This window comes from Myripristis murdjan, chromosome 3 (assembly GCF_902150065.1).
Source record: "Myripristis murdjan chromosome 3, fMyrMur1.1, whole genome shotgun sequence".
Taxonomy (NCBI): Eukaryota; Metazoa; Chordata; class Actinopteri; order Holocentriformes; family Holocentridae; genus Myripristis; species Myripristis murdjan.
Genome location: NC_043982.1, coordinates 7,220,827 through 7,247,519, shown reverse-complemented (window position 1 = coordinate 7,247,519; position 26,693 = coordinate 7,220,827). Strand labels below are relative to the sequence as shown.

The window sequence follows — 26,693 nt, the reverse complement described above, 5'->3', positions numbered from 1 at the left end:
TTATTAACGACTTATCCAGCTAAATCACTTCTTGAGTTTAAGACCCAACTTAATTGGTCTACATACGGGAAACGGGGACACTATAACTTTCAGTTCAGCCATCTGATGATATACACCTAATTCATGAAACATCTGTGATGGGAGATGACCACTCGATAACCCCAGATTTATTACAAGTTGCAATAAATCTGCGTTGTTTTATACAAGAAGGGAGTGTGGGACTATTATTTTTAATGTGAACTTTTATGCTCCGATGCACCCACAATGAAGACAAGAGGTCTGGACGTGCAAGTTTCCTACTTGGTGTGTACTATGAATTAGTATGAATTACTCTAAATTCATATATTTTCTTAATAAATGGGGAAAAAGGCTAACGCAGTGTGTTGCTGACCACACTGCCTGGACAGCAACTTTATGGAGGCCTTTGTTTGCTGAGATCTGTTCCATCACAAAACCACTTCCATGCCTTTGTTTGCTCATCTAGTTGATCACAAATCCACTTCAATGCCTTTATGTGGGAAACTGAACTGGCAACTGCACGCTGTCCAAACAACAGGGGAAAGTGCTGAAGCAGGGGGCATTCATCATGAGGTAAGCACTACAGTGGCCACCCAGCTCAGGTGATTTCACCCACAGGATAAAGCCCCAACCATGACACCACACTTTTCCCTGTGCCGCTCTCGCCCATGAAAATCATTTTGCAAGCTCCAGAAAAACCCAGATGAACACTTTTTCCAAGACCCCAGAAGTTTCGAAGACCCCGGAAGAACACCACTCCATGCAAAAGTCAAGGATAAGAGGAGGCTGAAGGAAAAGATAACTTTACCCAAATTTTCCCTGAATTCAGAGAGAGCAAGTTGGAGTAAGGATCCTGCAGGTGCTCTTCCTGTTTTTTTTTTTTTTTTTTTTTTTTTCTAGCACAGGAAGCTCCTCAAAAACAGTTTTTACAGTTGGTTTTGCCAAACATCCTGAGGGGGATTAACCAGGGCTGCCAACATTTGACATCAGCTTGGACTAAGATTTGTTCCCATGGGGGCGTGAGCATTATTCGTGGTAAACTGACCCTGTTGACCTCTCTCTGGCCTTATGGATCAACACCTTTTCCATAAGCCCTCCATAGGGACAAGAAAGATCTATGTTCTGCACCAAGTCGCTCCCAGCATCTGACATATCGTACTTTAGTTTCTCAGGTCTATAAAACCAGTGGATATATCTGGATAATTTATGCAGACATTTAACTAGAAATACTGCCCTGTGGTTGTATGATCCCACCAAGCAGTCAAGTTGCAGATTACATCCATGTCTGTCTAGACTCAAAGAGTTTGAAGGAATTAATAAATAAAGGTATTAGGTGTTTTTTTGCAAAATGGCAGTTATCACTATATTGACATGATTCCGGTGAATAATTTCCAGTGAGAAACATGCTGTCTTCACTTAGATTTTTACAGAGGAGTACAGAGGCTTCTTCACATGGTGCAACAAAAATCACCTGAAGCTCAGCTTGTGGTGGACTACCAGAGAATCCTATCAGATATTTGTGTGAAACTTTATCATAATTAGCACATGAATTGTTGCATCATGCAGGAAATGTGTTTTGTGAGGTCACAGAGACCTTGACCTTTGACCACCAAAATCTAATCAGCTCAAGTGGGCGTTTGTGTCAAATTTGAAGAAATTCCCTCAAGGTGTTCCCGAGATATGGTGTTTACATGAACGGGACGGACGTATGGATGCAAGGACAACCCAAAAACATAATTTTGCAGAACATACGTGCTAGTTGCCTGCTGGCTATAATCTTTACACACCGTAAAGTGCAACCCAACACGGGCGACGTGTCACAACAGTTGGCCATTATCGCTGCTAGTTCTTTGATATTGGTTTGGCGTGTCTGGGACTTAATCCCGGGCAAAGGGTGGGAATATCCTATAATTTAGATTACGAATGTGAAACGACTATTAGCCTGGTGTTTATAATGGACAGGTCTGAGAGCAGAAACCAAGTAACCTATAGTGGACGTCAACAACTGGCTGACAGTTGCACTACAGAAGAAGGATATTATCTACATGTAAAGAAAAGATAGAGGGCGCAGCTGCTATTCAGCCCAACATGAGTCTCAGCTAAGCAGCTAGCTCCAGCTAGGCTACTTAAGCCTCACTAGAGGACTCAAGATTAAAAAGCAAGTAGAACCAAACACAGCATTGCACTTCAAATGTGGAGCACTTTTGGTATTAACATGCAAATTCTAAGTGATTACAATCAAGTAAAAAGATGGAATTGCCTATGCATAGTGACTTTCAACTTTCACTATTTTTCACATATTTGAACATAAATGGGAGTCACTTGGGGTAAGGCGGCCTTGAAAATTTGGCTACCAAAGCATATTCTGTGCACACTGATAGTTGTGATGGACAGATACGACCACAACATTTGATGAAAAGGCAAAACAAGTCTGGTATGCTCCATTAAATCTATGAGGGAAAAACCCCAATGAAGTAAGTCACTCCCAGCCAGTCAGCTGTGCCTAGTGGTGTGGTGGAACCTGTTAGGTTTGTTCTCTGGTTCCCCTCCCATCTATTGCTATTACCTGCAATGGCTCAGCAGCAGTCCAGCTATGTTGTAACATTACACAGATCACATTGCACAAATGACACATGCCACTAGTTCCCATCTTTGTTTTGCTGTCTCCTGTGCTAAACACCGACACGTCACGTGCTGTTTGGGTTGACACGTGCACCCGGGACAGTAAAAACAGTGGGAAGTTAGATTCAAAACCTTACCTGATGATGACACACTGGTTCTCTCGGTCAATCATCATGTTTCTGTACATGTTATCTGCCAGAGCATAGATGTGTGGAGGGTTTTCATACTGAGCCTGGCAGCGAATAAGAAAAGGAGGGAACCAAGTCACAATGGAGTCATACTTTTCAAATGGTTATGTTTATTCCTTAAGCATTTCAGTGATATAAAGAAAATAAGTTTTGGTGATGATTCAATGTAATGAAGAATTAGGAGTGATGGTCACACCCCTTTTATAAAGGACTGTGAGGTTGTGGAAGCTCAGACTAAGGCTAGCCCACTCTCTGTAGGCCGGCCAAGCGAGCAGCCAAGAGAATACAGAGTCGAACAGGCTGTTCTGTGAAGGTACTGCCAAGCCTGTTCAATGGTTGAGGCAAGTTTCTGACAGCACCTTTCTGTGCCAGCCCGCTGGAAAATATTTGCACTACATCTAACCCAGTTCATTTTCCTTTAGACTGTTATCATCTTAAACCCTCGGGCCCTTTTATAACACAAATCTTCTGTGAAGTAACAGTTTTTGTAGTTTTACGGCAAACAGAAGCCATCGAAAATGCATTTAGTGAGTATTATATCATGTGACCCCTCAGGCAAGAAGAGTTTCTACTCACTGCGCCCTGATACATCTCCACTTCTTTCTCGCCAAAGTAGGGCATCTGCTTGAAAGGGTTGACAGAGATCAGCACGGGGCCGATGTATGTCTGATGAGGTTTTATGTTAAAGGTCATAGAATGAATTCAAATAAATCAGCAGCCTATCGGCATAAGCTATATAGTAGCCTATACTGAAAAAAACCCTCTAAAACATTTTCCCTTTAAAGGCAAGAGAGTTTCATAGCTCTTTTATGATTTTTTTTAAATGGCTATTTTGGGAATAGATTGGGAGGGGGAAAAAAATGACTTAACACTATGCTGCCATGACGTCAAGGCAGTGTGTAGCAGTAGTGTGTTTGGTGATCAGACTGGAGCCTTAAAATATCCAGTGTTTACACATCACAGAGAACAGTCCGGCCATGTAACACTGTGAGGTTTTATGCACTGCTGCCAGAAAACTGCTCATGGCAAATAAAGCTGGTATTGTGGGTGGCCTATAGTGACCCGCAGCCCATTGCGCTTCTGGCTAGAGGACTTACGAGTTTCTGCTATGTATTGACCCCAACCAAAGGACTGACTCAAAGTTCTCAAGTCTAAAACTGCCAGCATTTGCTAAAATCCATAATGCTAAGCGCTGCCAGAACGCAGATGACGTTTATATAACAAGCTCCTTTGAGAACCCTCACCATTGCTTTTGAAAGAGGTTATTCAGGGATCCACTCATTTTACATCATGAACATCTTGTGTGTGTGTGTGTGTGTGTGTGTGTGTGTGGCCACAACTGCAAATTTAAAAATCTGAACCTCCCATTTGTGAGATGTATGGGAATGATAGCTCTCAGCACATCATTTTAAATCCCCACCCAAATCAAAACTATGTCTGGTAAAGAAGGACAGGATTTAACAGACCATCCTGCACACTAGATTATTCAGGCATCTGCTGCTGTTCTTTACACCTGCAGTTTTCAGAAAGGACCAAGGACAGGGAGTCTTCAGCAAAATGAGGAATAGTTTCATTTCACTGTAATTTCATTCATTAGAATTTGTAACAAAAATATGAATGAACATTATGTTTTAATCTCACCACTTACAATCTATTAGTTGGTGTTCAAGTATGATCAATTTAATCAATTTAATACTTAACACAAAATAGCTTTTATATCAGGGTGTCCTGGGGCAAAAAGGTGGAAAAAAACAACCTGTCTTACACCATGTGCTGCGCATGCTGCACCAACCACAGTAAACCTGATTAGTATTCAATCCATTCAAGAGGGAACATTGACGGGAACAGGAGTCGGGGGTCCGGACGGGGGCACCGAGAGGCCCTTTGCCCCCTGCACATGGCCGCGTCTGGTGGGAGAGCGGTGCCTTTCAAACAGTGGCATATTACTCACAGCTACTCTGACGCTGTGACTGACCATTCAGCTATTCTGGGAATAGCACGGCTATGACAGGTCTGACCAATTCCTCGCAAGGGTGTGAACTGCAATTGGGAACAAAGGATACAAAGATGTAGTCATCCATGTATCTCTTCTTGAGGTTGTCCACGATGGCGTCCTCATTGATCTTGCTGAGCAGCACCATGTCGTCCACTCCGCTGTGTTTGACATTGTGGCTCTGCCAGTGGTACCGGTAGTGCCCCCGGCTCCCCTGCGACAAAAACATACAACATACAATTGTTAGTTTGCTTAGAAACACAATAGGACGGCGTGGACTAATCGAGAATCTGACATCAAAGTGAACAACACAGTTACAACGTCATAGGAACAGTGAGGCGTAGCAGCTTTAGGCACTCTGAATGACTGACAGGCTGTGATTTCACTACACTGCTGACATAATCAGATAAAATGAAAGTCAAGGAGAACACGGTTGTTTTCACACAGACCAAAGTTAATGTTTGCACATTTTTGATGTTAGCAACATGATGAGCTGTGGTTACTTTACTTTTTAAAAAAGTGCAAGGTTGGATTTCTAGAAGTGCTTTGTGCGCACCAAAGTGTCAAAGATGCTTTGACCTGACTTTTATCCACATCCTACCGTCTTGGTTTCTAACTACATTCCTGTTTTGTTTTAGCTGAGTGAGTCTCCAGAAAGTTGAGGTCATTCATCATGTGCTATGAGTCAATGTCGTCTGGCTACTGTGGACGAGGATCACAATGTGCTGTGAGGACTGAGTCTCTTTCTCCTGGATGCAGAACCAATCAAAGCCACAGAGAGGATCCAGAACATTAGTCAACACACAGTTTAACTCTTCACCTCCTGACACTTCAGACGGGAGGAGAGGGCAAAAGGACAGTGGGGAAACACATCCCAAAACAGCATTGTTCAAGGAAAAATAACACTGCCCACAAGAATGTTTTTAGGTTATGTTCCATTCTTAAAGGAACAGTTCACTCATTTTGAAAAATCTGATATTTCACTTCCCCCCTAGCTGTTATGTAGGACAGTAGTGGTGCTATCTTCCTCTCATTGTTACTGAGTGCTGGATGCTCCAAATGCTGATGCTGGGGGGAAGTCCACCTCAATGACAGGAGGCTAACAGTTAGCATTTGAAGCATCCAGCCAGTATCCAACATGTTTTTAATATTACTGTGTTTTGCAATGAAATCAATATATTAAGTTCTATTTTCCCATCATCTGGCTCCTGGCTTTTGACATTGTCGAGGCTAGAAAAGTCTTGCTGACTACAGTATGATAAACAGCATATGCAAATATCTCGGATCCTATTGTCTAGTGTAACCTCGAGTAGTGCACTGGTAACAATTTGTCCACAAATAGTAAACAAAAGAAAATGCATGATTCAAAACAAAGAATACAGTAGCTGTTAAACACAAGTCAGTAAATGTAACCAAAAACAGCAAAGGACAAAACCATGGTGGTACTAAAGCAGCAGAAAGTGATACCATAGCACAAAATAAACCAGTGGAAAGTCATGGTAACATTTAGTAATTAACTTTAAATTACAAAGTCAAGCAGGCAGGCCAATGAACTCTTAATATTCTCAAGGGTGACTATATTGTTTACAACAGCAAAATTAAAACCACTTTATAGACTCGGTCATAGCATGGGAGATAGTAAGGAATGTTTATAGCTTTTCTGCCTAATTCTGTGGGTATTTCCCCCTCAGGAGGGAAGCAGCAAATTATTGCTTGATTAATTTTCCAGATCACACCCATTATCATGTTTTATAGCTTTTTGGGTGCGATGGAGGGAGACACTTTCTTCCTCCCTTGGCAATGTGAACACAGGGTGCGTTAGAACTGATGTCATTCTCACACATCCCGACGTATAACATGTAATGAATGAAGGGGGAGGGGATGACAACATTCGGCAGGACTTTAAGAATCAAAGTTATGCTGTAGAGCAGTTACACACAAACACATCTAACACACACACACACACACACCTTCATGGACTGATGGGCAAGCACATAAAGGGAAGGGGGCTGTAAAAGCATAATACACAGATAGAACTGATTTTTTAAAATCATCTTGATAAAGCAAAGTCAAAAATTGTATAAAAGCATTGACTATTGCATCCTAACCGTCTCTGAAATACACATTAATTACAATGATGACTGTTTTTAATATGGTTTCAGCCTTGACACAGATAATGCCAATGCCAGGAATTCTACTGGAGGAATTCAATGTCATTCTACTATTTTTTTTTTTCAGCAGTTATCAAAGTCTCCCATTACTGTTCACCTGGGTTGTGATCTGGTGACTGATATTGCCAAGAGCCCTGGCAATAAAGGCTTCACCACAAAACAAAGGTGATCCTTCAACATGGCTTTGTGTTTCTTTGTGTTTACTTAGTCCCCTGAGGGTTGACTGGGCCTAAGCCACGTTAGGAGCCCATGCCATATATTCCTGAAGCAACAACTAGAACTGTTTTCACTATTCTTTATATTGCACATGAACTCAGATGTTTGCTTTATTTAGGCAGTTAACAGTATATCTTTATCCCTGGCACCTCTTATTAAACATAGCATTTTGATGGATGAAAATGTTCGCTCTAAAAACAGACATGAAGTAAGTGCTGGGCCACCCACTAGCTGAAAACAATTAAGCGTGCTATATTTAGCCTCTCCCTGCTAAGTTTGGGATGATAGTGTACTGATTCAAGAGGGGGAGAGGTAATAATCTGGAAGTGTGGGAGGTAAATGTCACATATTCTTAGAGTTGTTTCATCTGTTTTGACTTGGAACATGTTCTCACAGCAATGGACTGTGGGAGTAGCTGCACAGAGAGGGAGTGCTACACACACTGATGCCTGGGAGGTGCCCAGTGCAGCCCCACTCCTCTGCTGCTGGCCACTGCAGCAGCTCAGGGTTAACTGTTGTTGTACTCAAGGGTATGCTGACGGTAGGAGTTGGGGGAGGGAAGAGCTTCTTGTTCCTTTCCCCTGCTCAGTTTCCCTTTTCTGTCTGTGGATATCAACAGGTATCCTATCAGTCAAAAGATTTCTCCTCTAACAATTACACTACAAGTGCTCTGTGTGTGAATTTTAATCTGGGCACAACTCTCACAAGCTAAGAGTATTTACAGTAATGACTCTATGAACAAACAGTATCAGTTTTTGGCAGTGATTTTGAATGTTTGGCTCATTTACTACAATTTACCAACATTTTACATTGCAACAAATCATTTTGCAAATCATGTGGGGGTACTAAAGATTTCACAACCTAGAATCAAAGTCCCTCCATTTTTAAATATGAGTTTTTGCTTAAAACAGCCACCTTATAAACTATTTTCCAGCAGAGGGACCATTTCACCCCGCTCAATTTCAGTTCTTCAAAACACAACAGTGCTGCTGCTTTTAGGGAAACTAATGTGGACGACTTTATTACAGTGATGGAATACTGGTGTGAAGAAAGTTTGAAGTCTCTCAAAGTTCATTTTCATATTGCATATTCGAATGAATGGCATTAAATGGATGGATAAAAATGCAGAATCACTGGTGTGGTCCTTTAATGAAGTGATGTTGAGTCTACCAACAGTATCCATCCAGAATGAACCTTCAAATTACGTGCTTGTTCCTAATTTTTGTGAGTAATTCCCCTTTAATAGAGTTAGAGTTCCCCTTTAATACTGGTACTATATGCATTTTTGACTTTGTCTCACATGCTGCACACATCAAGGCTGAGATGCATTGTTGGACACTGAGCTGCATTTTTTTAGGCTTCCTGATAAGTAATCCCATTGGCTCAGACCGAAGAAACTCTGAGTAAGGCCAGTGCAGCAGGTCTAAGTGTACATGCACATAGACACACATATAAACACACACACACACACACACACACACACAGCCCCACCTGGGTAATCTATAATGGCTTTAACAACAGCATCACCATGGAAGCAGCATAGACTTTCCTCTGAGCACAGCTTAGCGACGTTACACACAGACACAGTCCTTGGTAACTGAGCATCTGTCATGACTAATGCGCTGTGTTAGGAAGCAGTTTGCTCTGAATGAATCTCTTGTTTTGACAATAACAGAGACTACTAGAAGCATGAATGTGAAAATCATCAAAGAGGACAGCTTTAGATCCTTGCCGTTTTGTTTTGATTAGTTTTCCATCTGAGAAAAAAAAAGGGTAATCAGTTCATCACAACTTGACCAAACTATGGAACCAGACCTTTTCCCAGAAGTTAATACAAAGGAATTTCAACACCAGCCCCTGATCCATAAGCCCAGGCTTTCCCTTCATGCAAATACCATTACCATATATGGAGAGTGCTGAGCGGCGCTGGCTCAGGGCACAGGAAATGGCTGGGTTTGATTCAGTATCATAAGCGGCACTTTTCCCCTCATTTCTCTCCTCTATAGCCTACCGTTCTTTTCCACCCCTTGATTTGACACACAGCCCACCATGTGTTAGAGGACAGACCTGAAATGCAGTCCTGTTGGAAAGCTGTACAAAAGCCATGAGAATGAACCTCTGTCCCTCCAAAATGAGAAGCAACCAAAGTCATTAACAACTCTGTACCAAAGTCTTCAGAAGGTATATTTTCAATCCATACACCCAACAAAATAAGGGAGACACTGTTTAGAAATAACTCAACATGACAAAGGTAACTGTAATTGTGGCCTCATTTCAAAACAATAGAGGACTCATACTCGATGCAGTACATCATGTTCTGCCCCTCCTCTCTGTTTGTGCCACATGCTAGCCTGAATATTGTGGTTTTGCATAGGACTAACCAAAGTCTCCTGGTTGTCATCATCAGATTAGGAAAGGGATTTTTTAATAAACTGAATGTCCAAACTGCAGGATATGTTAGTCCAAGCCTCTTGGTTGTGGTGATTAAGCAGCAACTTCCCTTCTTGGAGCTAAATCTAGATCAGGAACATACAGTAGCCCTCTTCTACAGCACAACCAGGCAAACTTTTAGGTCATGTACTGAATAAAAAGACATGGAAATGCCCCTAGCAATGCCGCTCTGACATGTCAGTGGTTTTTACTTGGGATTTTGCCTAGAAGAGACTGCAGCAGAAAAGTAAAGCCCATGCAATACTGTAGTTTTACCCCTGTGTTAGATAAATCCTAGATTAGACATGCCACCATGTAGCTGTTAACTTGACCTGATTTCAAAACTCAGCTTTTATCCTGCTTTAGACATTTTCTTTCTTAAGAACAATAAAGACAATATTCAAAGATTCGAGCTTTGAGCACATATCTAAAGCTGTAAAGAATTATCATAGATGTGGTGATTGCAACAGAATCTCTACTCTCTACAACCTCCCATAAGACTTGACTCCACACCGTCTGCCCAACTGGTGACCTCTCAGAGTAACACATATGCCTGTGTTATATTAATGCTGCTGTTAAGCTTGTTAAGCTGTGATATTTTCAGACTTTATTTTTGCAAGTGGAAAAAAAATCAAATCTTACAGTAAACATGCTTCAAAATTAACATAAGTTAAACATATTTCAAATCAGATGACATCTCAGTTTCAGTCAAGATCTTCCAAGTCCAAGATTAACCTCTACCTTTTACTTCAATGAGCAACTGGTGGTAAAATAAATAATTAACACTCAGTTTGAAGATGGTTGAGTCAGGTAGGTCACCTGGGGGTAGAGCACTGTATAACTGTGTCAGGAAATGGATGGTATCATGCCGTTGGATGGCAAATTATTCCAAAACCCCAACGGTCCAAAAAATTTCTCATTGGACCGAAAGGCCATTAATCCAAAGGCTTATTGGTCTGGAAACACACACTCTGGAGTTGTTGGAGTTCAGTGACTGCCAGTACCAGTGTGTGTCGAGTTTTGCATCCCTGCCAGGAAATGCATCCACCCCGTTTACCCTTAACCTTAACCTGAAGAAACCCCTGCCTAAACTTAACCAAATTTACAGAGTCAGGACACTTTTCAGACTAGCGTTTTTTTGGAATAATTGGGGTTTTGCTTTGGGGATAACATGCCATTGAACTAGTGCGCTTTCAGTACAACAGGAAATTTTCAGACTATTGGGTGTTTAGAATAATGGGCCTTTGGACCAATGGGCAGCCCCCGAATTGATATGGAGATGAAGGCCATTTCTGAATTTTGCTATTATTATAGCATCAGTAAACAGTCAGTGAGTACGTATGATTAAAAGCCCACTGGTTACACAGCAAAGTAACAGAACTTTCATTCACAAAAATGTTCTACATAACAATGTTTATTAATGCTCCACTGAGTGAGGACTGGCACACGTTTTCCAGAGGCATCTACTCCATGGATTATGTTGCTACACTTAGTTGGGACACCTCAGAAAATGTGCTACAACCGTCAAGGGAGAGTGAAATAAGTCACAGCAACATGCTGAGAAAGGGTTAAGGGGAAACTAGTCATAGTATGTCAACCCAACACTAGTACTTTAAAACTACCAACAGGGCTAAATTTACTACCAAGCTTGTCCTCGTCTGAACTGTGACAAAGCTGCCAGGGAACTGCTCCAGTACATTTTTACCCCAATAATGAGTGAGGTAATTTGGATTGACCTCCCCTCCAGCCCTTTTATGATCCAAGAGATAGTGGTTTGATGTAAACTAAACAGAGCTTATACAATCCAAACAGCATTCCCACCTGGTCTCTATTGTTTGGGTAAATCAAGCATTGTGTCTGCACTTTGTCAAAAGTCACTAATTGAAGGATTCAGTCAAGCCAGATGGAGATAAAAATGCTGACTGAGGCAGTGAGCCTCTCCAAGCCAGGACAAGAAGATAACAATAAATGATGAGAGTGAAACCGCAGTAGATGTGGGGAATTGTGGATTGAGTGTCCCAGAAACAGAATGGCTGGTGTTGGAGGAAATATTACCCAGAGTTTAAGACATATATGAGGATAAGAGCTGAATGTCTGATGGATGGGTTATTCACTGAGGTCACCATGGAACCCCTCTCCCCTTTTTTTATTTATCTCCAATGAAAAATAACAACATGAAGATGTCAGAGGTAGACTAGCGCCTTGGTTTCAGGAAGAAGAAGCCCAAGAAGAAACTCCTCATTTCCTCCATGGGGAATACCAATAAAGAGAGCGTCCATACTGACATGACACAGTAAATTGCGTGTTGCCATTTTCTGTGGAAAACTATCTAACCCCGTTCATGACTAGCACCATCTTATGCATGGTGCGAGTCACGACCGTGGCTTGAGAGTTTGTTGCGAAGCTATGCAGAAAATCTCCGCGAATAACTGCTTGATGGCACTTTGCTTGTGTGGCGGCAAGTTTTGCCAATCAAAATTGAACATGAAAACATGTCCCACATACTCAAACCCTGTCATGAACACTGTGTCAGAAAACACTTACAATATAATATAAAAACTTACTTTTAGGTGGCTTGTGCAGGTCTGTTTTCATGCGGCTCATGTTATTACTAGTGCTAAAAGGTGGACAAGCATTTGTTGCTGGCCCCTGAATCCACAAATGGAAATACACCTGTGTAACACTTTTATAACCTGCCAGGTAACATGTCAGGCTATGCACTGGTGGAATCAGGAGGCAGCAATGAGTGCTTGTCCACTTTTGCACACTGGTAATAACCATGGAACAAGACCTGTTAAAGTGCTCTGACCTGGTCTGAGGTTCCTATCCATCCAGACAATAACAAATTCCCTTTAATGCAAAAACACTGAGCCAGAGCCAGTGGAAACAGTGCTTGCTACAGTCATAAGCCTGGAAATATTACACTGACCAAAGTCTTCCACCTTTTTCCTGAGACTCATAAACACCTGCACATGGAGGATAGTGTGGAAAGGATATGGAGAGTGCTCTGTCTTCCTTGAGCACCATAACTTGAATGATCACTTGCTTGTAACTGGGACACTGGTATAAATAATGCAGAGCAACAGGCCTCCTTGTACTCTGTTTACCTGTCTACATTTCTGACACTTTTATTGAATTGGACCGTTTGTGCTGACATACATACAAGGGCTGTATGAAAAATATACAAGATGTATTACTAAAGAATTAGCATAAGCATTAACTGATTCGCTGAGGTTATAGTGAGGTAGTGTTCAGCCTGGAGGACTGGGCTGGGCACCGTCCCACCCAGAGAGAGAGGAGACATAATGATTTAGTGTAAACCGAGATGGGAGGACTTTCAACACATCTCAGACTGAATTACATGAAACTTCTGCTGTACAGTGGCAGCACTTTCCTTTCCAAAATTTAGAGACACTACAGAAACTTGAGAGCTGTTGCATTTAAACATCTCATTTATTCACGAAGGCTGCTAATAAAATACAGCATCAAAGACAATGTGGCTTTGGGTGTAACTCCCTGAAAACCTAGACAAGGAACATGTCACAGAGAATGTTCATTTTAGTCTCAGCAGCGTCTGAAAGTCAACAAACCAGTGCAAATGTGCGCTCATTCACAGCCATGCTTTTGCAGTGCCAGAATAGGGCTGCAAGCTCAGGTTTCAATGAATGAAATCCAAACCAGCAGCTACCCAAATAGCATCTGACTGAAATGCAAATGTGTTGTTCTTAAAATGCACAAATGCACAAGTATCTGTAGGCTCTACAACTGAAGTTTCAGTTCCATCCTGGACTTTTTCTTTAATACAACAAAAATACTGGCCTTCAAGAGTTAAAAAGGCTCTTATAACAGAGTGCCTGCATGATCATGCAGCTAAACAGCACCGTTTGTCTTGCAGAATACCACCAAACCCATCTAAGGACAATACCAGTGATTTTGAATGTTTGGCCCATTTACTACAACTGACCCACATTTTACATTGTAACAAACCATTTTGCAAATCACGTGGGGGTACTGAAAAGTTCACAGCATTTAATTAAAATCCATCCTTTTTCATTTTTTGATTAAAACAGCAACCTTATAATGTTCTGCTTCTGTGGCAACAAAGTCATCACCTCTCATAAACCACAGAACTGATAAATCTCTGTGTGAATCAAACATTTTTCCTGGGGATTATTTTCTGGTGGAGGAACAATGTCACTCTGCCCAATTTCAAGTCATCAAAACACAACAGTGCTGCTGCTTTTAGGAAAACTAATGTGGACGACTTCATTACGGTGATGGAATACTGATGTGAAGAAAGTGCTTGCTTTAGGAAAAGATTAGATGAACCATTACCATCATTGTAGATATTGGGCTAAACATGCAAAATCACTGGTATGGTCTTTTAAGTTAAGCTTATATCTTTGTTCTAAGGCAGGAAGCTGCTCTCAAAACCTGCCATGCACCAGCTCCTTTTTCTAATCTAAGAGTAACAACAAAATGTTTGCATTACAACTTTCCACATCTCTGCTAAAGCAGAATCAGATACATCCTCCTTATCATTAGTTGTCATTAATTCATTCAGTTTTTCTGACATTGCAGTTTTTAACACCTTGAAGTTGTGTGGGATGGAAAGGGTCACTGTAGTGGCTATAAGGTAATGAGAGTGCTGCATCAGCAGGGTGAAATAGTTGTTTGCAAAAGAAAAGTATCCTATTTACACAGCAGCACAATGGGAAACTATGTGGAATCAATAAAATAGTCCATTAGTATATTGGATTTATGAAGATGTGAAAAAGAATATGCAAGTTATCCACTGGCTTATAAGCCAGCGTTATACAGCAGGCATGCAGTTCAACTGTTCAGAAGGTGTTTCAAGGAAGAATATCCACAGACTACACCGGGACTGTTTGCCTTAATGGGCATGATGATGCCTTCAGCATTTCACATCAGTGACTGAGATGTCCCCTGGTTGTAACAAGAGGAGGATACAGTAGACAAGTAACGGCCAGGAGACAAGTAAACTGCAAAAAAACTGCTCCTGCAAGACAGCTTCCAGCTGAATTGGAGGGGTTTCAGAGATATATGAAAACACAGACCCCAGGAGCAGCCTGACCAGCTGCTTAAAGGAATACAGAGGGATGACTCTGAAAAAAACTAGCTACTGGAATAGTTTTATTGTATGTAACAAAACAGTATGGGTCTTCTATGGGTCAATCTACAGTGTCACTGAGGATTGAAAGGTGAAAATGGGTCACGAGTTATTGCCACAAAGGTCACTAAAGGTAACACACTAAGGGGAATGATGCATATTCTCTACACTCTTGCACAGTGGGATCTGTACACAGTACTGGTCTTTGGCATTGCCGTGTGGAATTTTTAGATCCTTCAACAATTTTTGTAGGTTGTACAAAAACATTTTGAATGAGGTCTGCACCCTGGTGGCTCACTTGATAGAGTGTGTTCTACATATCAAGGCTGAGTCCTTACCACAGCGGCCTGGGTTCAATTCTGAGCCGAGCACTTTGTTGCATGTCATCCCCTCTCTCTCCCCCTTTCTGTTCCTGTCTCTCTGTACTGTTATTATTGAATAAGGCAGAAATACCAAAACAAACATATCTGCCATATATGCAGATTTCAATTTCACATGGACTCAAAGGAAACTGGCTCACTGAGAACCATTTATGGTAAATACATGTTGAAGCAATACAGGACAGAGAGGATCCCACACACTGCTCTTGCTCTTCCTAGACTGCTATAGCTGCACCTGCAGAGTTGTTTGTGCGGATATCTCCCATTCACAGAGACCCTCAGAGCCGTGTCACTGCATATGTAGGACTGTAACAAATGTGCTCAGGTAGAGAGGCTGGGTCAGGGTATGCAGGATTGGAGTGAGTGAAAAACTGTGTTGACTTTTAAGAACTGCTATGATGCATGAGAGAATCATTGATCAAATTATTTAATGCATACATTGACTTAGCCATTGCAGTTATAAAATCACTGCGCTATTTCCTGGTATGTGGATGCACAGCTCACGAGTCTTGAGATGCCTGGCGCCAGTTGACTTTTGCTGTCCTGCCTAATGTACAAATGCACTCTGTGTTTCCATCATATAGGGCTGGTGGAGCTCTGAGAGGCCTAAACAATGCATACCATAATTCCACTAAGCTGTGCATATTGCAAAAAAAAATGTTACATAACATGCAAAAACAAATGTGTAGAGCCAAGCTCTTATTCATAGTATCCTGTTCCATCACCACACAGCTGTCATAATAGGGAAACAGATTGTGATGGATTGACAGGTGATTATAATCAAAGCACAGCCGAAGCCAATGAGCTGCACACAAGTTAATGCACCATGTTGGTAGGAAATGCATATGACATCATGGGAATACTATGAACAGAGCAAGAGACGCCTGCCACTTTGATATCTAAGAAATTATAGGCGGTGCCTTAAAAAAAAAAAAAAAAAAAAAAAAAAAGGTGGTTTAAGCTTAGCTCATTTTGCTTCTTTGGCTCCATATTCTTCTCTCACTTATAAACCACAAAGAGCTCTCATGTCACAGTCAGAAAAGCCGGATTCCCAGCCAAAGGGTTCATCTCTACACCCTGCTCCATGCTGTTAAAGGAAAGCACTGCAAAAGGTCAAGCCACAGTCAGTGGGAGTACTTATTACTCCCAATTCAAATTAGAACCCTGCAAATGCTCACTAACTACATGGTGCACAACTAAATTAGCTGGCCAACATACAGTATCTGTTATTAGAGGTGTTATGTTTCATTGGCCATGACAGTTTTGTACAGTTAAGGTACGATTAAACTTTCTATAAATCAAACTTTGCTGAATAAAATAAACCCATCCTGCAGTTCTTGACAGTGATAGTTAGAAAAAACGTTAGAATAAATGTGAAGAAAACTTCCTGTGATTATGCCATGGCCTCCTTGGGAAACACTAGTTTTCAGATGCCTTGGCAGTGATCACTGTGAGCTCCTCCAACTAGATCCTCAGTGAATATGGCTAAAGATTTAGTTCATGTCCTGTAAGGGACATGTTACATATTACCCAGTTGGAATCCACAAAAATGGAAAGTGGACAAGCCAAAGGGCAAAGAACAAAAAGACATTTTTCACCTCATTGTGACAGAAAAAGTAACCACCTCTATAAATAATATCAGCCTTCCAACAAAGCCAGCTAAACCCAGAGTTGATAATATCAATATTTGCTTTGGACTGTTACTGCTACTATATTCATAGAGAGTAATCCATGTAGAAGAGCCAATAGGTCTGTCTCTGTAAGAATGGATTTTATTATAAGAGAAAGTAATACAGTAACATTTCTGCCCAGGATACATTTAAAAAAGCATGACCAGAAAAAGGGTACAAAACACACGACTGTTTTGACTGTGTCCCTGCTGTGTTTACAGTGTTTATAAACCAACCTCCTGTGATACTGTGATAGAAAACTAGTACAAAAAACAGGCATCCAATGTGCTGTTTATATCAGAAACAATATTAGAGTACATTTTGGAGGCTGGTTAGTATTTTTAAGGTATACTATTTTATTTAGCAAGTCCAACCCACTCCTCAAAAAGTGTTTAGGGAAGAAAACAAACTCAAACTCAAGCAGATACAATTTTGACACTCCAGTCACTGCATGACTCTACGGTGACTCACCTCTACAAATAACAATGTGGTCTGTTCCAGCAAAGCTGTGACGGAGCAATTCAGCTGATTTGTCTAAATTCATCTGAATATAATACTCTGTGATCATGTGCCCAGAGAGACAGCTAATTTAAAATGCCTTATTTTGACCTTGTTTCCACTCATTCAGTTCGTATCTGTCTACAGAAGCCAAACAACGGACAAGTCTTCAAAAGAAAAGCACTGACTCGGATCGTGTTCCCTGTCAGTCACTGTCTAAAGTTTTATTGGTTCTTCCCACACTGCCAGAGCATGAGCCAAAAACACAGATGTAAAACTTGTTATTTTGGGATGCCTTTTAATCACATTACAATACTACAATCTAAACATTCAGGAATCAAAGCAAATGCTCAGATAAAAACACCAATCTCGTGGACATGATTCCCAAATAATGTCTGTGAAGATCTCCAGCTGCAGTGGCAGTCCACACTCATGCAATAAAGTAAACTATATGGAGCTGGTTCTATTTTTTACACCGGCCTTGATCGCTTGAATTACTTGACATGAAAATATAAAAAGATGGGACAGCGAAGTGAATATATCTCCCAACGCTCTGCAGTTTTCAAGATATGCTTTTTCTTTGTCACATGGTCAACCAAATTAAATGTCAAGTCTTACTTTTCATGCTTTTAATTGAAGTAAAACATTAACCAGTTGTGCATGTGTGTTTGATTCAGGGAGTATTTCTGCTAACGGAGTGATGCACCCTTTTGTGATAGGCTACACCCACCAGCACACTCCCTTTTGGCTAACATTAAAAATTGGCTAGCATTAAAAATTCAGTTATTTGCTTGGCCCATGACCAACCTTTCCACAAAGTTTAGTGCAAATCCATTCAAAACTTTTTGAGACATCCAGCTAACAATGGGGCAGAGAACATAACTCTCATCTGACGGCACTCTAAGTGTTTTCTGACAGGCAGGAATCAACAGCCTGTTGCCAGCAAAGCAGGCATTTTAAACCCAGGCGACTGAACTATGTATTTAACAAACACAGCTACTAGCCTATTGGCGAAGTCTATATGTGCTGAGACTAAGAAATCTACAGAATGGGATAATTTCAAAGATAAAAAATAAAGAAAAAAGATAAAGACTTCAGTAATCACATAACATTTACTAGTGAAACAATTATGTTGTTACTTGTGATACATAAGTTCTTCAATTATCTCCTCATATGACTTTGGCTAAAGTTCATGTGGGAGATAATAACAATAATAGCCACAACTTTTGAGGTGTGGAGGAGATGTGTACGTTACTTCCAATTTGTTGCACGAAAGGAGAAGAATGTGAAGGTGCAAACTGTGCCCAGGTTAAAAACATCTCTGCTGCATCAAACATCAAACAACATCAAATCTCTCCAAGCACCTGTAAAGGCAACATGCTAACACAAAGCTTGTAGTGAAAAACCCCCGGACCCAAAGTGATGCTCAAGCTGAGTGTATGCCGACCCCAACCAAGCAGCCAAAGCTTCATTTTCAACAGGTAACAAAAGCAGAGATGAACAGGCTTGTAGCATTGTGCATAGTAGAGGAAATGTTGCCCGTTGACTGGTTTGTTAACTGGCAGTGCATCTCAAGAAACACTGTGGAGTAACCCAAAAGTAATGTAAAGAAGTAGTGTAATGAATTACTTTCCACAGGGAGTAAATAGGTAAAAAAAAAAAAAAAAGACAGCAGATGCAGAGGGCTGCTCCCAGGTTTGCAAATGAAACTGTGAATGTGAAGCAGGAAGGAACGAGCTTGCTCAGTCAAGTTTCCTTAGATGAATAACGTTTTTTTTTTTTTTTTTTTTTAAATTAAGAGTGCCATCCCACCTTGAGTCACCGTCTCAGTGTTAAATTTGGCACAGCTGCCAGCTAAAGTATTAAAAAAGAAGAAATAACACTTTCAACAACAAAAACAAATAGCTTATATGCTAACCACACTTCAAACAGTGCCAAGACAATCACATCTCTTATCATATAACAGACAATTTAATTTTCGGTGCCAGTTGAGAGAGGAAGTAAGGTGAAAACAATAGTAACCTTGGGAGCAGCTATTGCAACTGGCGAGATAAGGCCACATTAAAGTTTCCACTGGACAGCGTGAGAGGCCAGCCACTGACTCAGAGGCCCACAGATACCTGACATGTGACAATGGGAAACAGGCTGAGCAGATAACCAGAGCACAGCTGCAGAGCTCTGACCTTGTTCCCTGTCCACGTCGGTCTGTGTTGGAGGAAATCATACATGCAAAGCACCTCGTTTGGACAGGACATTGTTTGCTTCATGACCTATTGACCAGTAAAGGAAAGTTAAAAAAAGAAAAGCCTGAAAAGTCAGTACATGAAATAATATGTAGACAAAATAATGTCATATGAAATGCAGTACTTCAAATTATATCTTTATCTGCTGGAAAGTAAAAGAAATGTCAGTGTGGGCAACAGGTTGATGACATAATATTGTATAGTTATGTAAATATAGATGAGCTGAAGACAGCTGGCTTTAAAGGATCATACTGGGCCTAATTTTACTTACAATTAATAGCTAATAGTTATGACTGTATCTATGATGAACTGGGACTGTTACAATGTGCAACCTCCCCCTCCACCTCTCTCTCTCTCTCGTTCTCTCTCTCACTCTCTCTCTTGCTCTCTCTCTCTCTCTCGGTGCAGTGTGTGTTGTGTTGGTGCATGCATAATCCATGCATAATGATGCCTACTGACCGTGCATAAAGGTGATATTATTTCTCCACAGTACTATTTCCTTTCAATATAGTGGCAGTGTTATGCTTTTTCCCACCCTGCACCCAGTATTGACTAGGTCACCACCACAGTCTGTGGTACGGTGTCTCCTCTCTCTTCATCATCATTATCAGCTGCCTACTACCAGCAAATATATCACAAATTGTATTTAACCCATAAAGTTTCAAATAATGAAGTAATGAATAGCATAATTAATTCCATATCTTTTTATTGGGTATGAACCCCATATTTATGTGCCTATTATCAAAAAAAAAAAAAGACTTGAAACAATTAGATCCCTCTTCTACCGACAAACTGAGAAGTTGCCATCCAAAGGTAATTCAATCTTATAATAAATCTTTCAATATATTGCACGTCACCTGTATCATATCACTGACTTACCGTATCATATCTCGAGTTACTCAGTGATTCCCACCCCGAATGTTAACAAGGCTTGACGTGCTAGAGACAACTATCATATAATTTTCATTTATTAATCACAACATCCACACCAGATACAATCTAATGGACTGCAGTCTTAACAACTAATTACATTCATGGCATGTTTTCGAGTGGGATGGTGAGCAAACAGAAAGCCCAGTGCTGCTCCATGGCTCGGCAACAAACATTCAGACACAAACACACAGACACAGTTGTGTACAACAAGGTCACCATTTTCCATTAAAAGAAAAAAGGCACCAAACCTGATACTAATAAACCACTATAGCACATGATTGCATGTCATAATATTTGAGCCGATGCTACTGAGAGGATGTGTGTTTGTATTTACTGCACATGACACCTCTATAAACCATTACAGTGGAATTATGGGCCAAACAGGAACAGCTCAGTGTTATCTGGGGAACACTGCTGTAAAAGTCTGTTCATTTGCCTCATGGCTGACCTTTGGTGATCGGCTGAACTGGCTGCAAACTCCCATCATTCACTGTGAAAATTAGAGACAGTTGCTGAGGCTGCAGAAATACAGCAGACTAGCAGGGTGAGCAGTAGGTTAGAGGCTACAGCAAGGCGTCCATGGTTGCTAGTTTTGTTGACGCATGTTTGAGGCACACACAGAGACCAAACATGTGGGGTTACATATACTATGGCCAGAGCAGCAGCACACACTGCTCTGCTTAGGGGAGAGCAGACGACCGACATTGAGTTTGCAGACACAGCAAACCAACCCTGATAGTCACAGAGAAAAGAAAACAGCTGGTTGCTCCTCACCTCGCCACTTCCGTTATCCAGATTCCAATATCATGTTTCAGAGTTTACAGAGTATCAGAGGCTTTGATGTCAGCTCGAGACAACTCACTGACAGAACATAAAAATGAAAGAATGCTTTTTCCTCTAAGTTTGGTTTGGAAGGGAAAAATACTTTGCCATCACGATTAGGTTCAAATGAATTATGAACTGTAAATACTGTGTTTTATAGGTCCATAAGAGTGATTTTGCATGTTTAGCCTAAAATCTACAAAATGTATATACCTCATGTTTCTGCTAACCTTTCCCCAAAGCAAGCAGTTGTATTTTGGAACTGTGCTATCAATTTCCCTACCTTCTATCCGGCCATTACTTTCCATTCATTCCACTACGATATGAAAATGAACTTTAAGAGACTTCAAACTTTCTTCACACCAGTATTCCATCACCGTAATAAAGTCATCCTCATTAGTTTTCCTAAAAGCATCAGCACTGTCGTACTCCGCCAGAAAATAGTCCCCAGAAAATGTTTGCTTTACACCGTCAATTATCAGTTCTGTGGTTTTTTTTAATGGTGATGATCTTGTTAGCCACAGAAGCAGAACATTATAAGGTGGAGGCTTCAACTTAAAATTGAAATTTTAAAATCGATGTGACATTCTACCCACTTGAAGAAAGTTGTTTTTTGTTGTTTTTTTTTTTCCTATTTTAAAGTCACCGGCAAGGTATTTTGTCCATGAAGCTGAGGTATTCTATATAACGCAGTAAATACTCATGTAAAACAAAACTAATTTAAAATGGGGACATATTAATTAAAATTAACCTTGAAAAAACTCAACATTTCCAATAGAAGCACAGACCTAAATAACTCCATTTGAGCTCACAAACTCCATGATAATTTGTCAGACACCTTATATTTACAGTTTAGTTTATATGCTGCTTTTAACCAGAATGATTTTACTATCAGCGCTACAGTGGAACACATCAACATTCATGAAGGCCATGCAGCTTGGTCTGAGACAAAGACATTTGGAATTGATAGAGAGAAGTGTGTGAGTTTACTGAACCACAGTGACAAGCTTAACGAGTTCCCCAGGTCCACAGAATGGGTGTTCATCCTGTTTTTAGAGAGAGGGCTTGAATTCCTGAGCAAATCTCTACAGCAGTGATGGGTTTGAAAATGGAGCACCAGCTTTGAAATGGGGAGGGGGGGGGGGTTACTGAGTATGCACCTCCCTGTAGGAGAAACTAATGCAAACCATCTGCTGTCATACTGACTTACTATTCAGCATCTGGCAGAGAGGGAACCAATGAGCGATGCTGCCGTCTGCTATTCCAGACAGAGTGACAGTCTGACTATTTTTCTCTCTCACTTAATAATGGAGCTCTCTCATGGGCCTAAAAAAAACCTTTGAGAAGATGAGCGATGCACTACAACTCTGCCATTTCTCTCTCTTTCACACCATCAATCCACAAAGAGGTACGAGAAAGATAGACTGTAAGCCCGTGGACTCTTAGGGAAACCATTCTCAAAATATCTCTCTCTCGAGTCGAGACATTTCATTTTCTCTTCGAGCACTATCACTAAATCTATCATCCCCAGAGAATTTGGACTTTTTTTCTGCCGTCATTAAAGTTACCTCACAAGAAGAAAACCGCTCCTGGTCATTCACTCTAAAATTAAGCGACCATGTCAGGAAAATACCAAGGAAAGCTGCAGTCAAAACAATAGGATCTCCAACTTCAACAGACCCAGAGCTCCCCTACTGTGCATTGTGCTAGTGACTGCTGCTGCCCTGAACTTCAAAAAGCAAATTCATTTTAATATTGTGTGTAAAGAAACAAAAAAAATGTTGACCTGTTAAGCAAGTTGACACACAAGAGAAGACGCAATGGAAGTCCAGCATTTGTAGGTCATTTCAAGTCAAATTATTTGATTTTCACTTTTAAGGCTTGGCTCAAGTGCAAGTGCTCTGTCACTGGATATGCTGAATGCACATTATGTAAAAGTCCTGCGGGCAACCAGATCTACAGGTTCAATACAGTGTGTAGGTGAGTCTGCATACCAGGTTTCAGGTCTACCTGTTTTGAATAGACAAGTAGATAGGACTGATAAAACAGAAATAAAGGCTTGAGGGTGTCAAAATTGTACAGAAAGCCTAATGTATGGAGCCCCACACCTTCAAGTCAGTTCATGCCTATCCTTTATCACCTTTCACATAAAATGTAAAGCCAGAACCTTTATTTATATTTATATTTTGAAGCAAGGGTGTTCTTCAGGAGAAACCAGACCACTTTCAACAGAGTGAGCCACCATGTCAAAGAGGAACGAGAAATCGGCTCTAATTCTTCAAATGCTGGGTTCAGCTACACAGCAGTCAGCGGCCACAGTGTGAATTCCACCACAAAGGACAGTGGCTGAAGGAATTGTTGCCAAAACACAAAGGAGAGGGCCACACAACCTCCTCCAGAACTTGTTCTAGGCGTGTCTGCTGCAGCAACCAGGAAAACCTGTCTCCATGTGATGCACAAGCATATGTGAGGATGAGTCTTATATGCACTCGACAAGCCACACACCAATACACACACACACACACACACACACACACACACACACACACACACACACAGCCTTACACATGCTCCCTGCCTCAGCTTCTATGACTAACCGGTTTGCCCACAAAAAAAAGGGCTGCATGTCATGGATCTGACTAATGGTAGTGACAAAATATCTGACTGGAGGCCACTCACTATCTCTGTAGGATAGAAAGGCTGGGAAAATTCAACAGCTCTGGGTCAATGTTCCAGCCTGTACAAAGTCTATGAATAGGACTCTCAGACAGAGAGAGATAGAGACAGACAGTGAGAGAGAAAGAGAGGGGGAGAGAGAGAGAGAGAGAGCAGGAGAGAGAGAACCAACTGAGGTCATGCTGATAATTGTGGGATTACTAATAACTGTGGGGTAGATAATAAAAAATGTTATTTAAGTAGATTAAATGCAAAGAAACACTACACTGAAAAAGAAAAGACTTCTGTATGCCAAAGTATGACTAAAGCCGTTTATCAAGTAGCCTCACAGCGACTTTACTCTGTTTAAGAATATGGTTCATATCAAATAAATAAATAAATAAATAAATAAATAGAACAATAATTCTTTTTTTCTTCTCTTTTTTTTTCTTTCTTTTTTTTTAAATGTGGAGGCACACTCTACTCTGCCATAAAGGACAAGGTGTTTTTTGTTTTTGTTTTCGTTAAACTGGACTACTTTGTCCTTTTCCACACATTCCGTGGATACGCGTTGTGGAGACAAATAAAGCCGCTGTGTTAAATATGAAAATGAAGGCTCATATTTACTTTGCAAGCAGTGCAAAACTAAGTCCACAGAACGTAAAGCAGACTAAATGTCACTTACCATCCTCTGCCTCTAACAGAACAGCTGCAGTGTCCCCTTTTCTCCTCGTACTCCGCGCTGTCCAGTAGCCTAATTGTCCGAGCCCTTAGTTACCACTGTATCAAAAAGTCTATTAGTTTACCCTGAAGCCAGGCAAGGAGCAAGTCCACTTCTACAAATAATCTCCGGGAAGCATGGATGCTCCTCCTCAGTGCTGCTCTCCGTCCATTGTGCACCAGGTCTACAACAGGACGCTGACAGGAGGCGAAGACTGCCGCTCGAACAGGCAAGTTGCTGAAATTTACAGAGCAGACTCAAAAATCGGCCCCGAAACATCAAACAGGAAACCGAGCCGGGCGGTCCAATCAAAGGCGCTAAACGCGGAATAATCCTAAATATTCATTAGTGACTTCACTCGGTGCAAAGAGACTGGGCATGCGCAGCTCCGCGACTTCCGAACAACAAACTAGTCTCCCGAGTCTCCAGCGGGTGAGACAGTGACGCTCCACAACGCCCGTCCCTCTTAAATCTCAACTGCACGTACACATTTTTCTTTATTAACTGTTTTAATACACCCCGAACTACAGTAATGTTTATGTAAAAAACGTTAGAAATTGTTTTTTCTTTGATGGTAAACTTTGAACTTTTGTCTGCTATTGCTAACGCGCATCTGTTTTTATTACTGCATCAGCATCTTTGAGCCCATGTGGTACATTTGTCTGTGTGTGGTGTTTTAAAATTAGATCCCTGTATTATCAGTGTTCAAGTATTTTGTTGAAATTATAGAGCACTTATATCTCTTTTTTTTTCCTTTTTTTTGGGGGGGGGGGGGGGGGGGGGGGGGGGATGAACTGTGGATGAACTTGAAAGACAAGCAGTGTCCAGCGTACTGGTCATACAGGTGGTCACCCTCCTTGCTGGCATCTATACTATAAAATACACATATAAAAGCTATTAAAAATTTCAAAGAAAACATCATTTGGAGGTTTTAATCTGTTGTATGGAAGACAAATCAATCCATAATCTAATGGGGATCTGGGTGGCTCAGTGGCTATCATGTTCTGTCAGTGCTATTGATTTAAACCCAATTCATGACCTTCATGGCCTTTGATGCATGATAATGTCTATCTTTCTGCCCTTGTTATTTAATACATTTTTAAAAGGGAAACCAAATTTGTCCTCTGAAGCATGGTTGATGATTTAGAGTTTTTTTTGTGTGTTTTTTTTGGTTTGTTTGTTTGTTTTTTGAGCAGCACACTTTTTGCCATTAGACTATGACCGCTTCTGCCCAGAAACTTCCTGTTTTTTTATTTTGAACACAATGAGTCAGCCTAAGGCCAGAAGACCCCTCTGCCCCCCTGCTCACTCCACTACATCTCCTAAAGTCAAACATGAACAAGCATCCTCATAGATTAGTTTTCTATGCAGCTCTCTGGCCTGTCTTAATTATTAGTTTTTTATCATCATGTGAGCTATTAATTTGTTATTTGTTCAATCAATGTCAAACCTAATCCCGACTCGGGCAAGTAAAAATGCAATCACAAGTTCCTTTATTGCATGGTAATCTCCTTTGAAGTGTATGGGTGGCACTGGTATATCTACTTCTCCCAGCTGGGCTCCAGTGTGGGTGAGGCAGGGGCGGTGGGGAGACTCACTGGGTGTAACCTGTCTAACAGGCTGCCTACATTACAGAGAGAGAGAGAGAGAGAGAGAGAGAGAGAGAGAGAGAGAGAGAGGCTGTGTGTGTGTGTGTGTGTGTGTGTGTGTGTGTGTGTGTGTGTGTGTGTGTGTGTGTGTGTAGCAGACATATTTAGGAGAACAGCTCTCCCTGCTGGACTGTTGCATTCAGGGCTGCGACGCCTGCAAGAGCAAAAGCAATTAACAAAGGGCAGAAATGGATTTTATATTAATCCTGATGTAGTTACCACTATTTAACCATGGCTATTTTTTGCAGCAAATGTAATCAACATTGTTTTGGTGACCTTCTCAAAATGTTTTAGTCCTTCCCTGAGTATATTTTTTCTCCTAGCCAACACACATCAGATATTTGCAGCGGGAA

The 26,693-nt window shown here is 41.0% G+C and overlaps 1 protein-coding gene across 2 annotated transcripts in view; it reads right to left on the bottom strand.

The window, feature by feature from the left end:
* myo1ea (myosin IEa) overlaps window positions 1-25,026 on the bottom strand; it is a 60,177-nt gene extending 35,151 nt beyond the window's left edge. The window contains exons 1-4 of one of the 2 annotated variants that reach the window (XM_030076837.1): window positions 24,656-25,026; window positions 4,892-5,035; window positions 3,405-3,494; window positions 2,778-2,872 (exon numbers count right to left, since the gene is read on the bottom strand). In XM_030076837.1, coding sequence (XP_029932697.1) covers window positions 2,778-2,872; window positions 3,405-3,494; window positions 4,892-5,035; window positions 24,656-24,658 — 332 coding nt within the window. In that variant the 5' untranslated portion in view covers window positions 24,659-25,026. The remainder of the gene's footprint in view (window positions 1-2,777; window positions 2,873-3,404; window positions 3,495-4,891; window positions 5,036-24,655) is intronic. The other variant, XM_030076832.1, reaches the window with a different exon arrangement.
* Window positions 25,027-26,693: the final 1,667 nt, after the last annotated feature.